General features: G+C 37.9%; 1 protein-coding gene across 1 annotated transcript; it reads right to left on the bottom strand.

Annotated features, from left to right (window-relative positions):
• Positions 1–2312: 2312 nt before the first annotated feature.
• On the bottom strand, positions 2313–8729 carry LOC120623725 (ADP-ribosylation factor-like protein 1). The gene is made up of 5 exons (XM_039889917.1): positions 8535–8729; positions 8238–8454; positions 5869–5980; positions 4384–4600; positions 2313–2710 (listed from the first exon to the last, which is right to left on the bottom strand). Exons 1-4 carry the CDS (start codon positions 8536–8538, stop codon positions 4391–4393), a joined length of 543 nt encoding a protein of 180 aa, XP_039745851.1. The 5' UTR covers positions 8539–8729; the 3' UTR covers positions 2313–2710; positions 4384–4390.
• Between the last annotated feature and the right edge of the window lie 10845 nt (positions 8730–19574).

Consider the following 19574-nt stretch of genomic DNA (forward strand, 5'->3'; position numbering starts at 1 on the left):
AAGAAAGCGGCGCTCATTTTCTTTCTTTCTAAGCACGTCCAATCATAAGAATATCCTAAACCAGCGCATCTTGTGATTGGTCATTTATTTACATGCCATCGCGGACGCTGAGTAAGCGGCTTGGTCTAGTATTTGCTGTCGCTTAAATTCTGCAACCAGATTCTAAGGCAAATACTAGATTTACTTTTCACCCCAAATAAAACTATTCTAACGGATGTCCTTCCAACTAAAAATATAATTTTAAAGCTAAAATAAAAATCCATGCATCCGTTAAAATAATTTATTTATTTATACAGTACAGTTTTATACAGTAAAAGGAATAGCGCAAAGCTAAAAAACCATAATATCACAATTCATTGCAAATATTAAAATCGTAGCTATGCCCTCGCTGTAACTTCTATTGTAAACGACAGTGAAATATAGACCTTGTTGCTTTAGATTTACATTTAAAATACAACAAGAGACGCATGCTATCTCACTTAATATAGTAATCGCCTCAATGCCAAGGACGCATCAACCAAATAGCAGATCACAGATGAAAGCTGTTTTAATAGTATTTTATCTACCCCAATGCTTCAAATCCTATACTCGATTCTTCTCATAATAACACTCCTTCTGGTTTTTTTTTCGATCCTTCTGCGCAAAGGGTTTACTCAAAAGACAGCCTTATTTTACTGCTCGATGCGTGGTATCGAATTTTGAAAAAAGAACATTATCATTCAGGCGTGGTTCATTTTAGAACTTCGCATGCCTTAGTAGAAAAGTAGCTGTTAGTGTGGCTAACTTAAGGATTCGTTTTATGGGTGTAGATAATGACTTGTATAATACCCAAATTCGTGTTCTAATAGCGACTTTTAAAACAACAGTTGCATAAATAACAATTATTTAACTTGAATAATTCCAATTATTATACAAAATTGCCTAAAGATTTTTACATTCAATGTCTATACTAAGCGGACATTCGAAATTATTTTGGGGTAGACAAAGGCCAATGAAAACAGATAATTAATTTAAATAAACTTTATGTTTACATTAAATATCTATTCTGGTTGGCCTTAGTTGAGAAACATATTATACGAAGTTATATTTGGTGTCTATAGTATGACTCTCATTATAGAAAACACCGAGATTTGATTTCTTTTAACACGCATAGAGGCAATAAGCGGCAAACTGAGGTTTTTGTTTATGGTTTGACATCTGTTCTCTAAATTCATCGCGATTTTAACGCTTATTTTTTTATTTAATTAAACATAATCAGGAAAAGCAGAAACTTAAAAATTATGATACAAAAGGCAGCCTTATCGCTGGTAACCTCTGCCAGGCAACCTTAGGATTTCAACCCCCTTATTAATGAACTTGGAGTATGAACGCATTCACGTTCTGACATTTGAAAGCGATAAAGTATTCCAAAACCAATGACTAAGAACGTGGGGGACCTGGGGGTCAAGTTCTATTACAATTATTGTGTTAATCAATGACAAAAAGTACAAATGGAAAAAAGTGATTAATATTTAAAATAAAATTCCTGTTTGCACCTACAGGAAAGCGTATCATCGACAGCCAAAAATTGTTTCTACAATGAATTATTTAAAAAATCGTGCACTTCTGATTGAAAACAAACTCTTTTATTAAACAAAATCTTTAAAGTTTTTTGTTATTTTAACTATTTGTCATTTCACATTTATTGTAATAGCAAACTCGGTCCGTCTTTAATAGCTACCAAAAAAAAACGCCACCCTAAAGTAAGTCGATACTAAAAGAGAGAACTACGCCAGTTTTTAGCTATTTTTGAAAAATCCTAGTACTAGCTTATATTATAAATGCGAAAGTGTGTTTTTTTGTTCTTTGTGTTTGTAATGGCGGAGAGTAACATAAGCTATCCATATCTTATCCCAGTACGGATAGTATGGGCAGGAGACAATTATCTCCCAGGGAAAAGGACAAAAATTTATCTTCTCCCACAGCTTTATCAACTCTCAGAGCACTGGAGCATAAGTGGAAACAATATCCAAATAATATATGTGTAATAATAAAGTGGGGTAAACTTCTCCTATTCCATGTTTCAGAGATTTAGCAGGTGGGCATATTATCCCCTGTCAGTGGATATAATCGAGGGATTTAATTAGACAGCCGAGTGGCGCAGTGGGCAGTGACCCTGCTTTCCGCGTCCAAGGCCGTGGGTTCGTTTCCCACAACTAGAAAAATGTTTGTGTGATGAACATGAATGTTTTTCAGTGTATGGGTGTTTATATATTATAAGTATTAATGTGTATTATATTCATAAAATTATTCATCAGTTATCTTAGTACCCATAACACAAGTTACGCTTACTTTGGGCCTAGTTAGCGATGTGTGTCTTGTCGTAGTATATTTATTTATTTATTTTTTATGTTTTATTGTTGTCCCCTGCCTGTGCTGAGCCCTGCTGGACAACAAACGGTTCTCAAGGGAATTGAATAAAACCGTAAAAAAAACACGAATGCGGGCAACGGCTTATTACTAGAAAAAAACTCTTCCTTAATATTTCTTATTCATTGGCCAACACTGCGTATTCCGTCGTTACGCCACGTTTACTAACAAGGGGGTGGGTTAAGAGGTGACTGCAGTTGTGTCGGCGCCGACGCTACCCTAATGCGTTAACTTGACTATACCTTCACAAACGCGTTCAATTTATTGTTTTTGATGTCTTCAAATTCAAACCACTGCATATCTGAAACGGAATATTACAAACGTATACAATCCATTTATATTACACTTAATTATTGTTTCTGTACACATCATTATGTTATGTATGAGGGCTCCCATACATAACATAATGATACCGAGAAGAAGCCGGCAAGAAACTCAGCTGTTGCTCTCCTTTCCAACATAAACAATTTACATTTTACATTTTAACATTAATTTTTCTTGGAAGAGATGAAAGCGGAGCTGGATGCTTCCAAGCAACCTTTTCATTAAGAAATTCTTCAATTGTATAATAACCTCGCTGTAATAAATGTGTTTTAACATATTCTTTAACTTATGCATTGGTAGGTCCAAAATTACCTTACGAATCATATTATAAAAGCGTATACTCAATCCCACAAATGACTTCTGTACCTTTCGCAGACGATATGCAGATGACACATATGACCAATTCTTGTAAGGCAACTGTTTATATCCACTATTTGTTTATATAGATTAATATGTTGTCTTACAAATACCTTCTAATATATAAATCTATAGATTTTTACGGTTGCTCCGTTAAAGTCAAAGTCAAAGGGCTTAGGGCTATGTTATGAGCAAACAAGAATGTATTGAATGAAGTTTAAACAAAATCGGTTACGGGGGTGCTAATGAAAAAAAATTAAAATTTTTTACTAAAATTCCCACAAACTTAAAATTTAATAAAAGTTTCATGTTTGTTAAATAAATTTTACAAATTTAATTTTTGAAATTTTAGCATGATATATAATACGCATCAAGGATTGTTTTATCTATTTTTCTCAACCATTCAATCACAATGTGCCACAGCGAAGTGTGGCAGGCTACAACTAGTATTGTTATAAATATATTGTGAGTATGTCCAAGTGTAGGTAAAAACACACTAATAAAAATTATAAAAAGGTTCCTACTCTACATTAAACCTTCTTAAATGTTTATACTGTATACAATAGACAATAACTAATATTTAATTTTTAACCCCGTAGACAATTATTTCCCCTTTACTGGGTTCTGTTCAATCCATTCCTTTCGTACTTCTTTCCTTTCTTATTCCTCTTCGGTTGAAGCTGGAAAGATGGAACTCTCTTCCCTTTGAAATTAGGCGCAGTCACTACTGATATTCAAGAGACTTCTTAAAAAGCTTTTTATGTCACCCTAACTTGATTTTTTTTCGCTTTCCGTTTTTGACTTATAGTTTGCATGATATAATGATCGGTATTTTATAATTAGGTTATATTTTTTATTTGTGTATTTGATATTACCTGTGTTCAACCTAACCCTATAGAATAAGTGGTAGTAGCTTGACTTCGTATCTTTAGTTTTACGAATTTGTGATGGTTGTCGCCATCATCTAACTACCATGTACACATTTTTTATGTAATGTACGCATCATAAGTGCCAACTATGTGCCTACTTGAATAAAGATATTTTGAATTTTATATTTTGACTTTGAGTAAAGTTTTTTTTTCTTTTGCCTGGCAGAGCTCGCTTTTTAGCGATAAGGCCGATTTCATTGTACCTACAATGACTGTTTGTTTACGACTGTTTTATATTTCGTGTTATTGTATATAATTTCATGTATACATGTACATGTACACCTAACAGGTGTACAATAAAGTGTATTTACATTTCATTTTATAATTAAAAAAACAATTTGGTTATATATGAAACACTATGTACCTCAATGTTATTTCCTAGCTTGCAACGCGTTGGACAGCCAGTCCATCGCCTGGTCGAGCCCCTCCCCCCGCACTGCGGAGGTCTTGAATATCTGGAAGGTCCTATCGCGCAGCGCGTCCAGGCCTAGAGCCTGATGCACCTCGGCGACGGTGAGGCAGCCCGCCATATCCTGTTTGTTGGCTAGGACTACTAGGATGGCGTTCGCTAGCTCGTCTTCCTGAAATATATAAATGAGAATATTTGAACATTTATAAATAAATATACTACGACAATACACACATCGCTATCTAGCCCCAAACCATAGTTTGTGTTATGGGTAGTAACAGTGGCGTGCATAGAGGGTATGCACAGGGTAGTGGCGTGCACTTCATACATGCGCAAAAGCATACCCTACCCTGCATACCCTAAAAATTTCGTATTACTCATAAAGGTGAAGGATTTTTACATTTTATGCCATTCTCCTTCCTTATGCATACCCTGGTCAAAAACCCCGTGCACGCCAATGGCACAGGGTATGCAGATCATATAAAATGAAGAAAATCTCCTATATGGTTTATAAATACTTAATGGTAGGCTTTTTATAACTCCTACAATGCCTATGCTTAAGTTTTTTATAGTTCGTACTGGAGATTTTCATAATTTCATATTATTTGCATACCCTGTGCATACCCTCTATGCACGCCACTGGGTAGTAAGAGGACTGAGTAATTTTATGAATAATATTTATAAAATACAGATAAGCACCCAAACATTTTTCAGTAGTGGGAATCGAACTCAAAGCCTCGGACTCAGAAAACGAGGTCATTGCCCACTGCGCCCGCGCCAATCGGCCGTCAAAATCCGAGACACTGCAGTTGAAATATGATTGGAAATCTTACAAATATAATAAATGCGAAATTTGAATGTGTATATGGATGTTTGTTACTCTTTCACGCAAAAACTACTGCTTGGTATATCTTTATAAGTTTGAAATAAATCGGAATAAAATCTGCCATCTGAAAGCTATCTCGGCGTGCGCTGCATAAATCGTTAGAGGTAGATAATAAATAAATAATAAATAAATTTACTACGACAATACACACACATCGCCATCTAGCCCCAAAGTAAGCGTAGCTTGTGTTATGGGTACTGAGATAGCTGATGAATATTTTTTTTATGAATATCATACACATAATACTTATAATATACAGATAAACACCCAGACACTGAAAAACATTCATGTTCATCACACCAACATTTTCCAGTTGTGGGAATCGAACCCACGGCCTTGGACTCAGAAAGCAGGGTCGCTGCCCACTGCGCCACTCGGCCGTGATGAAAACAATGTATGCCTTACATTGGATTGTTACTCTTAAAAAGTTAAAAAAGTCAGGATTTAGAGAAAATATACACAATTACATACACTGTTACTTGTTTCTATACTTCACCCTAGTAAACTAGGTTGTTCCTTTTAATTTTAAGGTATGATAAACATGAAGTACTCACTCTTAACATATGTACTAGTTCATCTTTAGATATTCCTATTCGATCCCTGTCCGCTGAGTCAACAACATATATTATTGCATCTGTGTTGCCATAGTAACATCGCCAATAAGGTCTGAAACAAATTAACTTTCTGTTATATGCATGAATCATTGTGTAAAAAAATCAGATAACTACACACTTGGTTATCAAAAAACATAAGTAAATGATAGTAATTGATATATATTAAAAAATAGGTGTGGCCTAAACTAGAACTAAGTATAGGGTAAAGGGTTTAATATTATTATTATTATTATATAATAGACTAAAGCAGCTTTCGCTGATGCGTCTATATCATTTCTTGCGCTCTTTGTCTTTTTGATATTTATCCAGTCTATTCTTAATCTGATTCAGTGATCCTGCAGACATCTTCAGGCAAGGCATTCCACATTTGTATTACTCTATTGCCCATAAAGTGGAAGTTGGAAGGATATGACGTTGGCTGCTGATATTCAAGTTTGAGGCCATAAGCCCCTTAATCTGGGGTTACTGATTTTTGAAAATGTTTCCTCAAAATTTGGAACGTTGTAATACTTATTTAATATAATACTTCGCATGTTCAACTACTGCTCACAAGGTTTATGGTTAGCTTGACTTAAACATTGTTAGGGTTTTTCAGCCAAACCAAAGGTAAGAAATAACAACGTTCACTCCTATCATGTACTATCATCATCATCATATAAACCCATTATCAGGCAACAGGTCTCCACGTACAATGAGAAGGGGTTAAAGCAGTAGTCCACCACGCTGGCCCAGTGCGGAGCGGTGGACTCCACACATCTTTGAGAAAATTATTTAGAACCCACAGGCATGCAGGTTTGATGTTTTCCTTCACCGTTGAATCAAGTGATAATTGAATTACTTGGATTTGAACTCGGCCCCCCAAAGGTAAAGTCCAGCTTCTACCTGCTGGACTATCACCGCTTACGTACTATCACTCAAGTGATAATATACAAGTATGTTAATGCTAACCTACATTCAAGCAATATGGAAGGTTGATTTACTAAACTGGAGAGGAGAGACTTATGCCCAGCTGTGGAATGTTGATTAAGCTATTGACGATGATTTATTTGAAAACTGTTTTCTTCTAACAGTAATACAAGGTTTCATACATTTGAGTAACAAGAGTCTTTTACGCTTCTTCTTAATGTTAACATTGCAAAAGTGCCTGTAAAAAATGTGTTTTTCTTCATTTTCATCTACTATATACTGTGTAAACTCTTTATAACGGTCCTTTATAACAATAAACTCCTGAGCCCAACTTGGTTGGTTTGCGTTAAGACCCACATATCAAAACACTCTTTATAGTGATACGCCATTCTCTATTATGAAGAAATGTGTTCATATTTGTAGACAGTAAATATTTATTATCGGTATTATTGTTTATGTGATGTTATCAGGTAACAAAAGACATGGAAGCTCCGAAACATGCGAGATTGGTCTAGCTTTTGTTATCCTTAATTGCCTTGAACACGTGCAGTATGATGCATTGTTTTTACCAAAGGGATAGTCTTCGACCAAGCATACCTGGGTACCTATCGTATTATCAGTCTTACGACTTACACCTACTTTGAAACTGTTAACATGGCCAGTAAACGGATTGTGTGATATGTGCGATTGAAAAGGGAGAAAAGAAAAGTAACATTGGAAAGCCTTTTAAACTAAGTCAATCCATGTTTTTTTGTTCACTCCATATAACAATAACTCTCTATAATGACAAAAAATGCTCAGTCCTTTGGGTTTCGTTATAAAGAGTTTACACTGTATATGGGATGGATATACAATATATGGGATGCCATGTCAATACCAATATTTGGCAGCAGATTAGAATACAATCGTCACTAGCCCTCTTCTTCCCGCAGGTGTTGTACAAGGAAACTATGGGAATATATAGAAGGGGCAGCAGCATCTGTGCTACTACTACATCTACTGCAATTGCCAACCCAGATTGTCTGCCTAGAATGGTGAATATGGGCAAACACTTGTTGGGAGAGGCCATTCCAGCGGTGGAATGTTGTATGCTATTGATGATGATGATACCTAGTATTTTAACTAGTATTTGTTTAAGCGATAGTCATTAAATTGAACTGTCAAAAATCCTCCTGTATTATGTGCTAAGACTATACTTTGGCTCATTCAGTCTTTACTAAGTTATCTCAGATGTTTTAAAAACTGAAAAGTCTGCAAACAAATAAACAGGGCACCAAGACTATTCGGAGGAAGCTGAATGTAAAAACATTATTTCCATCCATGATTAACTCGGTAATCTTTACAAACAAGGTTATACTTTTTGCTGTTATAACTTTTTTCGATATAATGTAACCTCAACTTACCTGATGCTAGTTTGTCCGCCCAAATCCCAAACTTGAAACTTTAAATTTTTGTATGTGACCTGCTCCACATTGAAGCCGATTGTCGGTATGGTCGTCACCACTTCGCCAACCTGTAGTTTGTACAATATTGTTGTCTTCCCGGCGCCGTCCAAACCCAGGATCAAAATCCTCATTTCCCGTGCCCCCAACAACCCTCGGAAGTAACTAAATAAACCGCCTGAAAGAATTAACAGTCCTACAATATAATATCTAAGAAATATCACGTAAATATAGCACATAACTTGTAAATTCACTCACCCATTATTGTGTTAGAGCTTAGCCTAGAAAAACATTAGTTTCTACAACTAAGGAATGTTGGAATCTTTTGCCTTATACATCCAAATAAATAGCTACTTTACTAATAATTCCTAATAAACAGTTATTTACAATATTTATAAAATTTTAAAGCCTTTTTAGCAACATTTATTCAGAAATCGTTCCAACCATTTGACGTGTAAGCAAGCACTCAAAAATGTTGCCATTTGTCACTTGAGTCACTTGTCATCATTAATTAAACAGACAAACAGATTATGTAACTTAATTTTAATTCGTTGTTTTAATTTTATTATTTTTTTTTTAAATTTTTAGATTCATTTATCTTTGAACAAAATAAAGTGAATACAATTTAAAAAAAAAACGTTTATTTTTATCGATAAGACCCCTGATAAATTGCTCGAGCAAATTTTATATTATGCAATTTTGATTTTATTTTGATTGAGGTTCTTCAGTTTAATAATTACTCAGGAAGCACTTGTACGGTTTAGTTAAAGAATAAAATATATTTTAAGGGTGAATATGTGAATAGCTTTGAAAGATACCGGAAACTTTCTCAACGAGATAAAAATGAATAGTACTTAACAGAGGACAATATACAATAATTTTGCTCACAAAGGATACATCCCGAATACTTATTTGTTTATCATCATCAATAGCCTATTACACTCTACTGCCGGCCTAAAGGCATCTCCCAACAGGATAATTTGACCATAATCTCCAAGCTGGGAAGACGCGTTCACAGGCCTCACCACTGTGCCAGGGAGATCGGCATAAAAGTGTGCTATGCCAAAAAAATTTGATGCTTCACTTGAATAAATAATAAAGTCTTATGCAGAATTATTTACTCCTAAACAAAAAGAAAAGTAGATGTATCTACCTTTTTTTTTAAATTATCTATCTAATCTACGTGTTAGTGATTCATAGGGGAAATAAAAAATAGGTTGTGAAGGTATCTAAGCTTTGTCACACATCACCAATCTCTTACCTATTCCGAGCTTTTTACGAGAGTCACACGACACGAAAGATTCGTCATCTGGTTTAGGTGCGTGTCTTACGACATTACACGATTCTCATTGTCATAGACTTAATCTGTATCAAGAACGTTTTTCAGTGTCTGGGTCTTCACAGATCAACAGCCAGACACTGAAAACCAATATTACAAGTAGGTATTTATGTATATTATTCATAATAAATGTTCAGGCAAAGTAGAGCAACGTAGTAGCTCTGATATCTGAAGCTTTTTTCCCCTCTCTTTTTATCTCAGGAAAAGAAACGATTTCCACGAGATTTGTAAAATTACCTGTTGGTATCGCAGTTATACCTATTAAACCTATAGCCCTAATAGGTTTTAAAGGAAAGTTAAATCGCATGACAGCATGTCTTTGTCGGTATAGTGTGGTAACTAGCAACAGAAGCAGCCTCCCACCGAATTCGTTTGTTATCGCGCTAATCTCAGGAACTAGTCTTGCTTGCTTGCGTATGTTATGCAGGTTTTTTGTGGTGTATAGGAAGATATTTCGTGAATAATCATGAGAAAAAAAGCAGATCGTCCACTTGATGGTACTAAATGAAAAAAAAAAGCCTAATACAAAGAGCTTCTCTGTGTCCAACAACCTTAGGTATTTGATATGTCTCAGGTGCCTGTAATTATACCGGCAACCACGCCCTTATTATTACCGGAACACAGCAATGCGGCTTGGCGGCAGAAATAAACATGGCGGATGGCGGCATGGCATACTTCCCCAGATCTACTACTACTAAATCCGTATAAACTCACTTAGTAATGTGTCCCACATCTGGCAACTAAGATTTTGTGAATGAATCACAGAAGTAATTAACTCGGCTCATTTATTTTCATATCTCCTTTATAGACGTATTATTTGAGCGCAGAAATGTATATCTGGCCTACAGAATTAATAACATACAGAATCCTCATTCAGCCATTATTGCACGCAGTGCGTTGTGTCCAAAAACAGAAAAGACGTCCCGAGCACGTCTCACTTCACACCCGCGGAATGTTGCTAGCTTTTCCCATTTTCTTAATTTAACGTGTTGACAGTAAAATTATTACTGTCAACTGCTAAATTAATGACTATCTAACCGCCTGTTTGAGAAACAGTGTGTACACGGATTTATTTCATCCTTCTACTCCTCCTTACCTGAAAGAGAGGTTTCAATTTGTAGGACTGCCAGACGAACATCGTTCTACGAGGAAGTTAATCTTGAAGGTGCCTGGTTACAAATCCTCCTTCTTCAACGGATCATTTACGGTTCAGGCTATTTAAATATGGAAAGCCCTGCCGTTAGATATCCGTGAGGCACAATCGATTGGGACCTTCAAGAAACTAGTGAAGGATCATTATTTGTCTCTATCAGCCGAACATCGCTGAAGCGGATCATTTTAAGTGTGTAATTTTAATTATTTATGTATTTCATATAAATTGAGGATGTTATATGTTATATATTTATAGAGGTATTTATGTTATATATTTATATATTTGTATAATTTTTAAATCTTATTTATTGCACCACCTACCTCTTTTCTATATTTTTTCCATTTACTTCATTGGTTGCCTGAAAAAAATCGCTATGTAGCGATAAGGCCACCAAATTGTACCTACTCACTTGCTATGTATTTATATCTCTGTAACTACTTTTTTTCATTGGTTTACAATAAAAGTGTATTCATTCATTCTGCATGTTCTTAATTCTGTGGTCTGGCCGTGGCGGCGTATAATGAGTGAGTTAAAAGCGGGTAATAATAATAACTAGTAAGCTAATTATTGAATCTCTCTCGACGATGTTAGCCAATAAAATGTGACCTGACTGGCGCTTCAATCCTACGAGATAAGGTACGAGATTTGACGACCTCCCTGACGCAGCGGTGAGCGCTGTGTTTAATAACAGGTTCGATACCTGGCAGGAACAATTTTACAGGCTAGTTACCGTCCTACCAACAAATAGATGTAGACGAGCGATTTAGCGTCCCGGTGCGATCTCGCGATAAAATTGATGAGATTAACATACCAGTTTGGCCCTTTACGATCTTAGACTGCATCATTGTTTAGAACAAGGTAAAATTGCAGTCAAGGGCTGCCTTTTAACTAGTAGAAAAAAGTGATTAAAAAATCACTTTGCATTTGTCCATGATCATGCAGGTCCTTTTGATTGCTACGAGGTCCTTATGCAAAGAAAGAAAGGTTATTGAAGAGGAACTGAATGAAATAGTTCCCAAGCCTTTCAGATACTAGACTAACGCGGTCGAATTAGCCAATTTTCGTCGATACCTGCCTTACTAACCCGTGGTAGAGTCACTACAAAAATACTCACTCTAAAAAAGGTTAACACTGAACATTAAGCTTAGTTTTCTTATACTCAATGAAAAGCAGTAGAATCTATACGGTATAATTTAAAATTTCTTCTATCATCATACGTCCAGACATCCTTAGGTGATGTTGATCTTACAATGAACAATTGCTACGATACTGCTACTACGAGTTACTGCTAGTACGAGCAAATTAAGCTTAATGTTGATTGTATATCATGGATTTCTGCAAAGTAACGCCTGCTTCTATCCAACATTAAAAAAAGTTAACTCAAAACGGTAAAAGCTTTATTTATTGAATATTGAATTCTAGCGTTCTTGATAAATAAAAGCAGTGGGATTTCCATCCAATGACACTCGCAGCGTCTGAAAGAGATTTGGATATTAGTATTAGTCATAGACATCACAGTTAAGTCTAAGTAGAATTAGGTAGATCCGGGAAAAAAACATAGATCGGTTAAAGACGGAAATAACTGGGACCACAATAGATAAGTACCTATACTTAGGTGGACAATACACCAGGAACTTTTGCTTCTTAAATTTTTCCACAAATGGCGGGAAAAACTTTTTTTGCAGATCGATTAATATCTTGCATTATTAAAAAAACGATAATATGATGATTAAGAAAAAAAAATTTTTTTGCATAATGGATTTTTGAGTTTTGGTTCAAGTAAAAAATTATTATAACCAAAGTGAATTGAGATTGAAAATTTTTTACCCTTTGATTTTTGGTCTTTTCTCAGAATGATAAGGATTTAGGCTGTCAAAGCCCTGGCAAAGTTCAAATTAGAAAGAAAGAAAGAAAGAAGAAACATTTATTTTTTACATTAAATTACGAGAATTAAAGAACTCTCAGGCAAGCAGGTTTTCACACGACGTTTCACCATTAAAGCAAGTGATATTTAGTGACGGAAGGAACTAAAGTTTGAAATTGACGATCTCCTTGGCGCAACGGTGAGCGCTGTGAATTTAAGTAGAAGGTTCCTGGTTCGATTACCGGCAGGGGCAATTTGGGAACTTATAATTTCTGTATTTTCTCTGGTCTGGTCTGGAGGCTTTGGCCGTGACTAGTTACCACCCTACCGACAAACACGTACCGCTAAGCGATTAAGTGTTCCGGTGTGTCGCGTAGAAAACGATTAGGGATATGAATACTGTACTCCCTATCAGGTAACCATCTTAGACTGCATCATTACTAGTCCAGACTCTAGAGACACTCGTAGGTACCTATGTCATTCTTGGCGCTACAAATGGGGGCAGAATTTGAACTGAACAGCCAATCCAGGGTTTTAATGATAGAAGTCACGGGATTGCAGTAATAACAAAATTGCACAACTCGTGATCAGTTTGACGTCAATCAAATAGTGATAATGTTTGCACATTTTTTTGTTAGAAATGACATACCACTGCAAATATTTATGCATATTATCTTTTTGATAGCATTTATTGCTTGTTTGTATTTAGTACCTTAAATTAATGTCTACAATAACAATACTTATATCTAATGAAACTTCCAGATAGCTGTGTTTAATAATGTACCTAGTGCTAAGTAGCTAGGTCCTAGTAATAATAATTTATCATCAAAACATAAGCTAATATTTATATGGTATGAAAGAAGCCATCTAGTTTCAATACTGGTAAACCGTTCAGTCCCTAGATGGCGATGTCCCTCGATACCATATAAATCAAGGTTAACTTTCAGGCATCTGAATAGGTTAACGTATGTAGAGAACTCGACTGTCTGAACCTTGGAAATAAAATAGACATTTTTTTTTCCGCCGAAAATCTAACATTTTACACTCAGACCGCACTCTCACTAGCGAGCACGTTTGTGTGCTGATTTTTTTGAATGATACATGTAACTTATAAAAAAGTGTGTTGAGGATAGTGCAGTTCCCGGGCCCCTAAGCTCAAAGGCTCCCTCACCCCATGATACAGTGATCGTACAAATTACTTACATAAAATCCTAGATTGTTGCTCAAGCCCCAAAAATTTTAACTTTTTGGACCTTGAGCAACAATCTCGAACGGCTCAAATCACGAAAGTTTTAAGGAGTTTAACATCCTCTTCATCAGCCTATGAGCATCACTCCCACAGCTGGGCAATAGACCTTAACAAGATTTCCAAGGCACAGAGGTTAACACCGCCAATTTCCTGAGAATACGTACGGTAAATACTATATTATATATATACAGAGGCTAGAATCCATACAAAGACAGTTCCTTAAATACTTAGCTTTTAAAGATATTAAGAAATTTAATAGTTATGAGGAAGCTTGCGTATACTATAAAATAGACACTCTAGAAATGCGCAGAAATTTGAGTGATATGTTGTTACTGCAGACAATCTTAACCGGTAAACTAGACTGTCCTTTGTGCTTTTTCAAATGCTGCGACGAATACATTTTTATTAGTTTATTATTAGATTAGTCTTAATAGCTTTCTTTGTTTCTTTACGTCTTGTTCTTGTTCACACTTTTATGTTATTAACTTTTTTAAATATTTATAATTAAAAACTTAATTATTTTTATGTTAAATCCGAGACTATTTCAAAATGCTATGTTTATGTAATCTTGGTGGCCTTAGATTTAAGTAAAAGTATTTATAAATATATTTTTATTGTAACGCTGTTGATTACGAATAAATAAATAAATCCCATACCTTTCAATTCGATAAACAATTTTATTCAAATAGGATTCTAATTCGATTTTCGCCCGGAGGCCCGAGATCACTGGTTGATGATGGCAAGCTGTACGCGGCAGGAATGCAGAGGGCAAGATCGCCGGAAGGGCGTTCCACACTTTACAGACCTTATATCTCACAAGGTAAAAGGCGCTACGTGCATAAATCACGTCAAAGCGAATTCGGCCATCAAGAAAGGCCACTTACCACTAATCGGTGACTAATATTAATATAAAATAGCCAGGTGCGACGTTCACCAAGGATTCCGTACAAGTATAAATATATTAGATTATAACTTAGAGCACGAGCTCTTTTTAAAGAATTATCAAAAAGGGTTATCGAGTCTACCGTTGATCCTAGAGCGGGCAGTTACCTTGGCCAAAGAATTCATCATCATCATCATCATCACATCAACCGATAGACGTCCACTGCTGGACATAGGTCTTTTGTAGGGAGTTCCAAGTTCCACGATTCTGAGCCGCTTGGATCCAACGGCTACCTGCGACGCGCTTAATGTCGTCTGTCCACCTCGTTGGGGGTCGACCAACGCTGCGCTTACCAGTACGGGGCTGCCATTCCAGCACCTTGGGACCCCAACGTCCATCCTTTCTCCGAACTATGTGCCCGGCCCATTGCCACTTAAGCTTCGCGACTCGTTGAGCTATGTCGGTAACTTTGGTTCTTCTACGAATCTCCACATTTCTGATTCGATCGCGTAGAGATACTCCGAGCATAGCTCTCTCCATCGCCCGCTGAGTGACTCTAAGCCTTCTTATGAGGCCCATAGTTAACGACCATGTTTCAGAGCCATAGGTCATCACTGGCAACACGCACTGTTCGAAGACTTTCGTCTTCAGGCACTGAGGGATTTCTGACGAAAAGATGGCACGGAGTTTCCCGAACGCTGCCCATCCGAGTTGGATTCGGCGGTTCACCTCCTTTTCGAAATTGGACCTACCTAACTGGATCGTGTGTCCTAGGTATACGTATTCGTCAACAATTTCGAGTGCAGTGTTCTCAACGATTACTGGTTGAAGCGGAACATGAGCATTAGACATAATCTTCGTCTTGCTCATGTTCATTCGTAGGCCAACCTGTTGAGAAGCTCTGCTGAGGCCATCGAGCATCGTATTTAGGTCTCTCAGAGTCTCTGCCATTATGACTACATCGTCGGCAAACCGAAGTTGAGTGATGTACTCGCCGTTAATGTTGATGCCAAGTCCGTTCCAATCCAGAAGCTTAAAGACGTCCTCCAACGCAGCGGTAAATAGTTTCGGGGAGATAACATCTCCCTGTCGCACGCCTCGCTGCAATTGGATTGGTCTCGTAGTCTGATCCTGTATACGAACTGACATAGTGGCGTTTTTGTACAAACACTGCAACACTTGGATATACCGGTAGTCAATTCGGCATCTCTGCAGTGACCTAAACACAGCCCAAGTTTCCACCGAATCAAAGGCTTTTTCATAGTCCACAAACGCTAAGCAAAGTGGCCGGTTATACTCTTCAGTCTTCTGTATAACCTGCCGCAGCGTATGAATGTGGTCTATGGTACTAAAGCCCTTACGGAAACCGGCTTGTTCGGGAGGCTGGAAGTCATCAAACCTACGAGCGAGACGATTCGTAATGACTCTCGAAAACAGCTTGTAGATATGACTCAGCAGCGAGATGGGTCTGTAATTCTTCAACAAGGAATTATCACCTTTTTTGAAGAACAGAACCACCACACTCCTGTGCCATGCCTCTGGCGTTGTGCCTTGGTGAATAACGGAATCAAACAATCGCTGAAGGACTTTCAGTATCGGTTTTCCAACTGCCTTCAGGAGTTCTGCCGTTATTCCGTCATCACCCGGCGCCTTGCCATTTTTAAGCTGCTTGAGAGCCACACTAATCTCGTATAGGCTGACGTCTGGGATATCTTCGGTATAGTGTCGAGTTAATTTGGCTCTAGGATCCTTAGCCAAATCTTCAACAGGCGTCTGTACTGTGGTGTACAACTGTCCATAAAAGTTCTCAACCTCACCCAAGATCTCAGGTTTGGAAGAGACAAGACTACCATTATTGGTCTTCAGTCGCATCAACTGGCTCTGACCGATAGACAGATCTCTAGCGAACACTTTAGAGCCTCTGTTTTGCTCGATGGCATTTTTAATACGCTCTGTATTGAAGTGCCGCATATCACGAGTCTGTGATTTAGAGATCTGCCTATTAATCAGTTTCCACCAGCCTGTTATTCAAATCGTTGAAAGCTCTCGGGGTTTTGAATATGGGCACGAGTAGGCCGGAGTGTAGACTTCACCAGTCTGACTCTTTCAAGTTGAACGTTTATACTCAATGTGCCTCTTACCATACGGTGATCACTTCCGGTTTTAACCCTGTTGATCACAGAGACATCATTGAATACATGCCGTTTGGTCGACATGATGAAGTCGATCTCGTTTCTCGTGGAACCATCGGGGCTTATCCAGGTCCATTTCCTGTGTGGCCGCTTCTTGAAGAAGGAGTTCATCATATAAAGGCCCTCCTTCTCCATGAAGTCAGCCAACATTTGACCCCTGTGGTTCCGTTGCCCATACCCAAATTGCCCCACCCTCAACTCTGAACCAGTTCGCTCGCCAAGCTTCGCGTTGAAATCCCCCATCACAATATTGTAGTAGGTGTTCGAGGCATGTATGGCTTTTGAAATGTCCTCATACAAAACCTCTACATCCTCGTCTGGGTGTGCCGAAGTCGGCGCGTATACCTGTATGACCTTCAACGAATACCGTTTGGTAATTCTGAGTATAAGGTATGCTACCCTGCTCGACACACTTTCGACTTTTACAACATTGTTGACGAGAGACTTGTGGACGATAAACCCGACACCACCCTGTGACTGTTGGTCACCCTCCCGGTAGTAAAACAAGTTGCCGGATTCCAAGATTATCGAGTCCTCCCCCTCTCGCCGGACTTCAGACAATCCTATAATATCCCAGCGCAACTTGCTCACCACTTCTTCCAGCTCAATCACCTTTCCATCGGTCCTCAACGTGCGTGCGTTGTATGTTGCCAGGTCAAGTCGTCGGGGTTGGCAGCGGAATCTCTGCCGGAGATTCTTAACACCCCTTGCCCCGCCGTTACCATAACCGCTGCCAGAGCCAGGAATAGCGGGGCCGCCGGGAACTAGGGGCTGTGGTTTTTTTCTCCTTCCCATTAAAGATATGCCCGATAATGACCACGCTGGGCAGGCGGGTTGGTCATCGCAGGGCTAGACTGATCGCCCCGGCGTCGCTGCTGCCCGACACCGGTCTGTGGCATTTGTTCAGCCTAGCCAATTCGAAGTGGTTATACCGCCACTTGTCGGTCGCCAGAGCCTCGTCGGTTAAACGGCAGGGTGCACCACGTGCAGGTGAGGTTGGCAATTTGGGAGGCTGACTGGTACTAGCCACACCCACTTACACCCCTACGCCACTACCTACTACCTACTACGCCAAAGAATTAGTTTGGCCAAACTAATTCTTTGGCCAAGAGGCAATGCTGCCAGCATCCTAGGAACTGTGCCTCGCTGCCGTGGTTTCGAAGACGTTTTAGATTTTATTTAGTTTTACATAATTTATTTTAGGTTATATTTATGAAACAAATGTGAAAGTGGTATTAAAGAACTTAAGTCACTAAGAGCATATTTCACCACCTTCTGAAGTTCTGATAAGGTTCAGATAGCTTATTCGTAAGTTTTGTCGCTTGACATAGAGTAAGAAAGTGGCAAAACTTCGTACTCTTTTACTCGGCCCTTGGAATAATAAATGTCGACTCACAACGATCGACCAGATTGAAGAAACCTACACACGTTACTTTAGTAGGTGTAAAAGGTAGGAAATGACAATGCAACCCAAGTAGGACACACAGATATAACGCCTGCACAGCGTCTTCGCCGGCGAAGACGAGGTCTCCAATTTCAGACTTCACCCGGTCGTGGGTCTTATCTACGGTAGGGGGCGTTCGGACTAAACCCTAGTCCAAATTCCAGACAGTCCAACTCAAAATCAAAGTCTGAACCCCATCGAGGCATCACGAGGTCAGACGATAACTAGTTTGAAATTTTAACCAGTTTCCAAGCCTTGGATGATTCAGACCTGGTGTATTTCCAAGATGTAAGATTGTACGTATTTCTAAATTATTAGTTTAATATTTTCAACTCCTTCCAATTATTAACTAACCTGTGATGACACCTTTAAAATTGTATCCCACTGTGAAACCCCATCATTTCCCTTAGTTTTGTTACTTCTTTTAACTTCTTTTTCATAAAGAAGAGCATCAATACCTAGTAGTATTATAATAAATGCGAAAATGTTTCTGCAACGCTCTTGAAGGAATTTGCCACGGAAATATCTTGCATTCCAGATACAGATAGCAAATTTTTTTCCCTAGGAATAATAACGGTTCCCGTGAGATTGTAAAATACCAAAACTAAATATTTATAATTACTTTGCAATTCAAGTTTGTGATTTTAAGTTTATGCGGAACCCTGGTTGTGTAATAATGTCCCCAGTTCACTGCACCTCTACACGTCATCGGTTCGCCGTAGAGCATTTTCCCTGTATTATCTAAGATCAGTCCGGTTGGGCTTGTTGGAAACTAAATATAAAGAGATTGGAGTCGGGAGTTTCTTTGCGATGATCTAATGCATTTTTCCAAAAGCATTATGTTAGTATCTCTTAAAAAAAAGTTTAGTTACTAATAACTATAGTAGTGACATAATGATTTTTTGCCTACAACAGGGCACGGGTCTCCTCACAGAATGAGAAGGGCCAAGTGCGGATTAGAAGACTACACATGCATTTTAGAACATTATGTAGAACTAACAGGCAAGTTACTTCGCGATGTTTTCATTCACCGTTAATTCAAGTTATGTCCGTGTTTCTTCATTATATATTGATTTCATTAGTCGATTTTTTTACATGAGACATGCCTCAGTACTTTAAGCAAGTCTCTATGTTTGTAGTGACTCTATAAACGCGAACGGTTCGGCGGACACTA

The sequence above is a fragment of the Pararge aegeria genome, chromosome 5 (assembly GCF_905163445.1).
Source record: "Pararge aegeria chromosome 5, ilParAegt1.1, whole genome shotgun sequence".
Lineage (NCBI taxonomy): Eukaryota > Metazoa > Arthropoda > Insecta > Lepidoptera > Nymphalidae > Pararge > Pararge aegeria.